At 33.6% G+C, this 8,482-nt stretch overlaps 1 protein-coding gene across 1 annotated transcript; it reads right to left on the bottom strand.

Moving 5' to 3' along the window:
- Positions 1-2,636: 2,636 nt before the first annotated feature.
- LOC141618802 (NAC domain-containing protein 90-like) lies at positions 2,637-6,622 on the bottom strand. The gene is made up of 3 exons (XM_074435892.1): positions 6,261-6,622; positions 5,570-5,865; positions 2,637-3,067 (listed from the first exon to the last, which is right to left on the bottom strand). Exons 1-3 carry the CDS (start codon positions 6,430-6,432, stop codon positions 2,726-2,728), a joined length of 810 nt encoding a protein of 269 aa, XP_074291993.1. The 5' UTR covers positions 6,433-6,622; the 3' UTR covers positions 2,637-2,725.
- Between the last annotated feature and the right edge of the window lie 1,860 nt (positions 6,623-8,482).

Here is an 8,482-nt window from a genome sequence, read left to right as displayed (position 1 = left end):
ATTATATAAAAATATATATTAATTTTTTTACTATGAAATCGGATCGTAGGATTGTAAGATCGTAGGATCGTATTATGATTCTACCTCTAGAAATTTTCAGATGATTAGGATCGTAAGATTCTACAACCATGATAGAAACGTAAGATCCAGGATCGGTCAAAGATTTTTAGATCGTAACATCGTAGAATCGTAGGATCGAATCGGGATTCTGACAAAAATGCAAGAAACTATGAAAAACGAAGTAAATTTGCGGAAGCGATTTCTGAAATACCTCTATTTCTTGATATGTTAAAGCAAGAAAAAGAAGATAAAAGCCCAGAATTAAGAACCAATTATACTGATACCATGAAGAAACCCAAACTCGGTGATGAAGATATACTGACTTTATAGATGGAGATTGAAGAATATGATGAAGATATGAATGTGATTATGAATATATGAATGTATTAATATTTGAGAGATTACAGAACTATGTAATATGAATTGTAACTGTATTTTTCATTCAATCATAAAGTTATATCGTTTAATTACATGAGTCGTTAGTATTTATAACAACTCCTAACTATCTTAACAACCAACTAACTGTGGTTAGCATTACTTGACTATAGTTAGGTCGATGTCAGTTAATATAACTAACTTCTAACTAACACTATAATCTTTATATCCGATTTAATGTAAAGGTAAATTCATCAAATAAAAGATAGCGAAAGCTAATTGGTAAGAGAAATTTCAATGACAATGTAAAACCCGTCCCTATTAATTAAAATACTCTTATTAATCATTTACCCACAAAATAACAATTTTTCAATCAATTCTCTGACGCACCATCACACCTCTAAATCTAACATATACTCAATTTTAACATTGAAATGTTGTACTCCTTTTGTCCTGGTCATTTGTTGTCCTATTTTATTTTGGGTTGTCTCAGTCAATTATTGTCCTTTCTATTTTGATAACAAACTTGATGAGCAATTTGATCATTCACACACAATTTAATCCACTTGTCATTTAGTAATTGACCCCCTCATTTTCCTTTGATTTTTGTTCCAAAATCAAAGAACGACAATTGACCGGAACGGAGGAGTACGTTTCTTAGCTTTGAAGACATCATCCCACAAGGAAAAAAAGTAGAGGCACAATTCACACAAATATGTTGTTTTAATTGTCTTCATTTAAGACTAACTCAAAAAAAAAAACAAAAAAATTGTCTTAATTTAAGACAAGAATCGTCTTTATCAAAATTTCCAATCTCAAACTAGTCAAACCACGACGAATTTCACAAAATAAATAGGAGTTGTGTGCTTATATGAACCTGCCTCCTTTTCTTTTTTTTTTCTTTTTTTTTTTTTTATGATAAGGGGGTTGAATTCTCCCGGACGTATGCATTCCCGTACCACCACATACACCATGTAAGCCACCCCCTTCGGGGTCTGCAGTGGCCAAGTGATCATCGCCCCAGCTGGTAGTCGAACCCGGGACCTCTCAACTCCTGCATTTCTGCAAGCTTCAAGGTTTAACCCGGCTACCACTGGACTAACACCACTTGATTAACCTGCCTCCTTTCTTTATAGTTGTAGTAATAAAAAATTAATCTAAATCCGTTTCAGTCATTTGTGTACCTATTCTATATAAAAATGTCTCATTTATTATTTACTTTTCTAAATTGAGAATTATATTTCTAACGAATAATTTGATTATCCATATAACTTACGGTTCACTTGTCACTCAATAACAACACTCAAAAATAGCCCCCTTCATTCTCTTAGATCGCTGTACCAAAATCAACAGTAAACAGAGGGAGTAATAATTATAGTGGGAGTATAAATGTTATGAATTGGACTTGCGGCTTCATTTATTAGACCCTTTACATAATTACATAGTTTTCTAAAAGCTGACGTCATTGACCACGATTTTCAAAACCATGCATGCAGTTTCATCTTATTTATTCACGTGCTTAACACAAGTCAAAATCCATTATTGTATTTCTTGTCCAATATAATTTGCCCTAAAGGTACTAATTAACACGTAAACTTCCTAGAAATTGGAAAGTTAGGTACTAGGTAGGGTTGCTTATTAGCTTTGTTCAATATAAAACCTAAAGGAGATCAGAAAGAATCAATTTTACTACTTGCTTCTTAATTATGCGTAATTCCTAGCAAGTTCATCAAAGCAAGACGGCTACACCAAATTGTGAGATTAACATAATCTTACAAAAACTGTCGGCTGACTACATAAATCTTATGAGTTATGACACAACATGTTTAGTTCAAATCAGTGACAGAAGCGCTCGTCTCCCGGCAGATAAAATTTTCGGAATTTTTAGTTAAAATTTGGAATTTTTTTCGAGTATACCTTATACCATTACCAATTCGTCCCCCCTAAAATTTTTCGCCCTCCGTAAATTTGAATCTTAGCTCCGCTACTGGTTTAAATATAGGCAAAGTTAAATTGGTAGCGGAACAAGTAACCATCACTACCCCAAACATACTCTCACAAAAATAGTTAAGCTTATTATTGACCTTTACGGAGTACTAATAAAAAATCCTTAAATAATATAAAACGCTTCATAAATCCCTATTTAAATATATCAACATAAAATATTAAATTTTTATTAATTATCAGAAAATATACGTTCATTTGAAATCGATAGACAACTACTTCAACCAGCTTCTTAATCCTAATATATTACTACATGGTACACATGAATAGTATGGAATAACAGAAATTAAAGACAACATAATTGTTCCCAATCAATTAAATTATCAAGATTCTCGTCAATAATCTCAATATCAAAACTCTTACTACAATCATATTCATGCATGTCAATGTCCTTGGAGTTAAAGCTGCTATCGTCACTTTTTTTAACAATAACCTCTGATAACTTTAAGGATATTGCTTCACCATTAATGTCGGCTTGTGAACCTCGCGATGATGGCCTACTTCCATGGTCAATAATTAGGTTGCCATTTTGTGGTGTTGTTGTTGTCTTCGTCGTAGTCGTCGGTCGTCGATCGAATGCACCTGGGGTTGTTACGTAAACTCTACACAAGCTTAGCTCGTGCCTTAGCTGCACCAAATAAATTATCTTGCATGATCAGATGACATTAGCATCCTCTATCTACTAAATAAATAGGTAATTTCATAATTTTTACCTCCAAAAATTATCTTTTTAAATAAGAAAATTAATAACAATTTAATAGTATTCTTTAAATAAGGAAATTTATATTAATACATAATTATATTTTTATTAAAATTAATCTTTTCATTAAATAGTATTAGCCCTTTTACTAAACTATAAAATATAATCTCTTAATTAAAATATAAATAAAATTTGTATAAAATAAAACTGTAAATCGCTTTTATTACTTATATGACAAAAAAAAAATTCTAGAATTTATAAATTAAAATCGTTAGCTTTGTGGTATAAAAAAAATATTTTTTTTTTAAAAATACATCTCACTAATGGAAAACCATTAATCCAAATATCTTGATTATCCTTTTAAATGAATAGTTTAATTACGGAGTACTTAATAATCCGGTTTATAAGTTTTTTTAAAAGATGGCTCTGCACAAGAAACTGTACACAAATAGAAAAAGGATTTGGTGTTTAGGAATTAAAGGTGAAAAAAATTGTAAATGGGGGACGGAGTAAAACTATTTGTCAAGAATGGGTTGACATGGAATTAAGAATGCATATGAGAGAGTGACATTCAATTTGAGCGCTATCCGGGAACGTCCTATCACTGTGCGAGAGAGTAAAGTCGTTAATTTTAAGTAGCAACTTTACTTTATACTGTACATCATAACATCTATGTGAGAAAACGACCTTGTTATTAAATTTTACAAATAATTTCACCACTCATTTTCAGTTTTTTTTTTTTTTTTTTACTTTGGAAATTAAAACACCAAATTGTTCCAAATAGAAGACCTTAGAGGTTAGAGCATTGTGGTAATGTAGTTTATTTTGAGGTAATAAATACTTTAATATTTCTAAAATAAATGGATAAATAGAGTATATTTTAATGTACATTACTTGACTCCTTTTACGGTGTTGGGATTTTCCAAAGTTTAGGGTAATTGAGTGTAATTATAAGGTGAATCTTTGGTCCGTCTAGTGATTGATTCGATGCTCGTAGAAAAGACCCTACTTTCTACATTGAGGTGCATAAAAGTCACAAATTCTCATTTGTGAGTTGTGACGGATATTGTCCGTCACTATTTCACTAATGAGATTGTACTATTGTTATTATGATTAGTTATTTTACATTATATGAAGCACTATATATACTCCGTAGTTAGGACTGCCAAATTATTTAAGTAGTACAACCAATGTTGTCAGGATCGAGATTCTATTTTGGATCGATGGGGAGGATAGGATTGAATCGGTAGAATCGGATCGTAGAATCGCAAGATTCTACAAACTCACTAAATATAATTTTTTATTTAGTAAAAACATATAATTGAAAATCAAAACACTTATTTATTAATATTTATTCATAAAATATTGGTAATTAATGATTTTAGTATTGTATGAACAACTTACACGAAATTTGGGTTTTACGGTGTCATTATATAAAAATATATATTAATTTTTTTATTGTGGAATCAGATCGTAGGATCGTAAAATCGTAGGATCGTATTATGATCTCATCTCTAGAAATTTTTAAATTAATAGGATCGTAAGATTCTACAACTATGATAGAATCGTAGGATCCAGGATCGGTCAAGCATTTTTGGATCGTAAAATCATAAAATCGTTGGATCGAATCACGATTCTGACAACAATGAGTACAACTAGGGATGGCAATGGGTCGAGTTGGATCGGGTTTTGCAAGATCCAAACTCGATCCACTTATTTATTGGATCCCAGATCCATATCCATACCCGATCCATATCCAAAATTTTAAAATCCATACCCGATCCATTATACTTTTTTCAAACCCATACCCGCTCCAAATCCATACCCGATCCACTGCATAATCCAAAACCCAATACGAAACTTGATTTGACTACATAAAATTTAATCTTATATAAGAAAATTTAAATTTCAAGGTTAATAAAGCCTAAGTTTTCAATAATATCCACTTGGATCGAGTTCGGGTATGAATGGATCGGGTTTGGATTTGGTCCGGGTTTTCCAATAGTGGATATGGATATGGGTTTTTAAATAGTGGATCGATAATGGGTTTTTAAAGAGTGAGTTTGGATCGAATTTTTTCCTTCGGTTCGATTCGGGTTCGGTTCGGTTTTGGTAATAATTGCCATCCCTAAGTACAACTTTAGCCAATGGTAACAACGACGGGTCATAAATGGATCGTACATATGCATATGATTTGTAATTTAAATGTTTTTTGTATGATAAAATTAGTTTAGAAGGATATACAATTCATGATCGGCTTTTAATGTGTTTTTTGTCTATTTCGAGTTACTATAGACAACTACGGCATAAAATTAATAATTCTTCCTTTAGCGCGGGCGTTATTCCAAAAGGTACACGTTATCAACTGGTCAAGAAATTTGCTCCATTCGCATATAGTCGGAAAAAATGAAAGTATACTTGATTACGTACCTTTGGAGTCAAGAAATTAAGAGCATTAGTGTCCTCTTGCTTGATGGTTTTATATTCATTCATTTTCCACTTGGTTTTCACTCCGGTGGGAGCTTTTCCCTTGTGAAACACCATTGTTTTCTTAACACCAAGGAATTTATTTTGTGGAGAATATACATTACTCGGGGAGCCGGTGGCCTTCCAGTAGCCGGTTGTGGTGGATCGAGTCGGTCTCCCTCCTTGCGCCTCCCTCTCTTGTTGTGGCACGAAGAAGAACCATTGCTCAGTGTCCCCATGACATAGCTCTCCAGCTAGTGCTGTTAATTAATCACCAAAAAATTGTAATTAGTTATGGATTTTAATTTTTTATAATATCAAATAGACCCATATTATTGTCAAAAAATCATCGCAACTAAAAATTTAAACTGATGATTATGAGTCCCATTATTTTATGAGTAAATTAAAAATAACTCTCTTTTAATAAGGAGATAATTTTAAAAAACTGAATTTTAAAAGGGAGTTATTTTTAATTTACTCTTATTTTATTCCTAAATACTACTACAGTACTACCCCTCTCCAATCCCGGCAATCCACATATGTCTTTTATCAATATAATACTCTTACCCTTAATCCTTATGCCCGCATAAAAGGGGAAGAAAATAGCGGATTGGGGGGAGTACATACTAGGAAGTGTAGAAGTGTAAAAATGAACCTGGAAGTTGGTCGGGCTCATAGTTATAGATATCAAGAAAGGGTATAACTCTATCAATCTCGGGTTTTCGACAATGGAGTTGCGTATGGAGGTAGAAGTAAAGCTCTTCTTCTGTAGGGTAAAATCGATAGCCAGGTAGAAGCTTATGCTCATCCATACTAATAATAGACATGCACTCAATTATTCTTTAATTTGCCTTGCTTATTTGTTGTAAGTTTGATACATATATGAAACACACACACACACAATAGTAGTCTAACATATATATATGCAAAGGGTAATTTGTTAATTAGATAAATATGAAAATTGACATGAAGAGATGAAGAAACTTCCACGCGGTTGTAAGTAGTAGAAAAAATAAAAAAGTGTGTGTTCAATTTATTTTGGCGCGTTGGCACTAATGTTACTACTTGTCATATATAGTCCCTCCTATTCGATCATTTCTTCCCTCTTTCCTTTTTCATGGTAGTCGGATTTTCTTCCATTTTTCCTTTTTTGGAAGGTTTTGTGTGATCCAAATTCATTTGCATGTGATGTAGAGTGTTTTGAGTGGTTTAAAATCAGTTCCTTATTTTTTGTGCAAAATGGAAGGGGAAGAAATGAGCGACAACGGAGGAGTACATAATATACAATGTAATACCACAAATTTTTGGGTATAGCGAACTCGCGAGTAGATTGTACTCGACCGAGTGAGTCGTCGAGTGTTTTTAGACAAGCCACTGTCTCGGGTGCACTCGACTGAGTACGTGAGGAACTCGGTCGAGTAGGGCGTACTCGGTCGAGTATATCAGGTACTCGACCTCTGACAGACTATTCCCGCGCTTTTTCTTTGAATGATTAAGGAGTATATATTAAACGTTTCCGTCGTCATTAACTTTTCATAATCATTTTTACAACTTAATTCACTCCTTAAGCACCCTAATCACTATCAAGCGAAGTTCTATCATTTCGGTGTTCGGGGTTCGTAATTCGTGTATCTATCAGTTTGTAAGTCCTAAATTTCTACCTTTTGCTTTAAGTCGATTTTATTGCAAACCCTAGATTGGGTTGGTCTTTGGGAATGGTTTTTAGTGATGGTTGTGATTAATATTATTTGATTACCTTTGTTAGGTGACGATTTCCTAGAAGAGCAGTTCTAGCTTGCTTGATTGTTGTTGTCTTGTGGAATTTACGAATACGGTTTTCCTACTCAAGTGCTTTGTACGATTGTTTTCCAGTGATGTGACGATTGTATGATTTCCTATTGTGATAGTATTGTGGTGACTTGGTATTATTGGTATTATTGTATTGATTGGGCCATTGTCGGGAGATGGTCTTCAGCTCCATGTTCGCCCCTTGTGGTTCCCGTCACAAGGGGATGAGCACATTAATGATATCCCACTGGCGGTGTAGGTGCCTATTGCGATGGGTAACCTGGCTGATTTGGGCTGCGGTTCAGATAATGTACTTGGAGGTTGGAGATTGTATTGTTACAGGATTGCATTGGATGGTTTATTGTTGTTGTTGTAGTCATGTTTTATTGTGTAGTTAACTGGCCCCTTTTCATTGTTGCAAAACCTGCGGTGATCCATTGTAGGATGGTGAGCAGATATCTAGCAGGTTTTGGTCGATTGAGCTTATCGTGGGATGGATGGGAGGATCGTCGAGTCTAGCTAGCTTCCGTTGTTGTGTCGATATTAGACGATCACTTTTATTGGTTTTGTATTTTCAGTTTTGGATTTTGGTATGGTGGTTTGTATCCGACTAAACTTTTATTCACTTTAATTCTTAATTAAATGTTCTTTTATGGTCAATTTGATATACTCTACCTCGTGCAACTGAGATGGTAACACTTTCATTTGTTAAGGTAGAACTTGGTTAGACATTTTGGTAGATAGGTAGATAAAGGTGTTACATACAAATTTAGTGGCAGAGCCAGGATTTAAACCTAGGGGACGAAAATTTTCAGAAGAGGTGAATGAGTAATTATATAGGCGACAATTGAATTTTTTTTGAAAAATTTGACTAAAATTACGAAAAACTTGTCCATTAAGGGGTACGAGGGTGTGTGGGGTTGTTTCGGGTTAGAGTTATGTTGTGTTTTATTTATTGAGATTTTGTAGGTCTTTTTTTTTTTTTTTTTTTTTTGGAACAAAGGAACAATAATATAAAAGAGATCAAAGAGTTACGAGTACATCACGGGGGCGGGTCAGGGGAAAGAGGCGCACATGCCAAAACAGAGT

The sequence above is a fragment of the Silene latifolia genome, chromosome 1 (assembly GCF_048544455.1).
Source record: "Silene latifolia isolate original U9 population chromosome 1, ASM4854445v1, whole genome shotgun sequence".
Lineage (NCBI taxonomy): Eukaryota > Viridiplantae > Streptophyta > Magnoliopsida > Caryophyllales > Caryophyllaceae > Silene > Silene latifolia.
Note: the sequence above shows the minus strand (reverse complement) of the source record. Positions and strands in the feature narration are given on the sequence as shown.

Bases quoted from the DNA above. Each gene is read 5' to 3' on its own strand.
- LOC141618802 (XM_074435892.1), bottom strand. From the start codon at position 6,432: ATGTCTATTATTAGTATGGATGAGCATAAGCTTCTACCTGGCTATCGA. The intron at 5,866-6,260 runs GTTCATTTTTAC...ATTAATTAACAG, and splicing joins TGAGCCCGACCAACTTCCAG to CACTAGCTGGAGAGCTATGT. The intron at 3,068-5,569 runs GTACGTAATCAA...TATTTGGTGCAG, and splicing joins TTAATTTCTTGACTCCAAAG to CTAAGGCACGAGCTAAGCTT.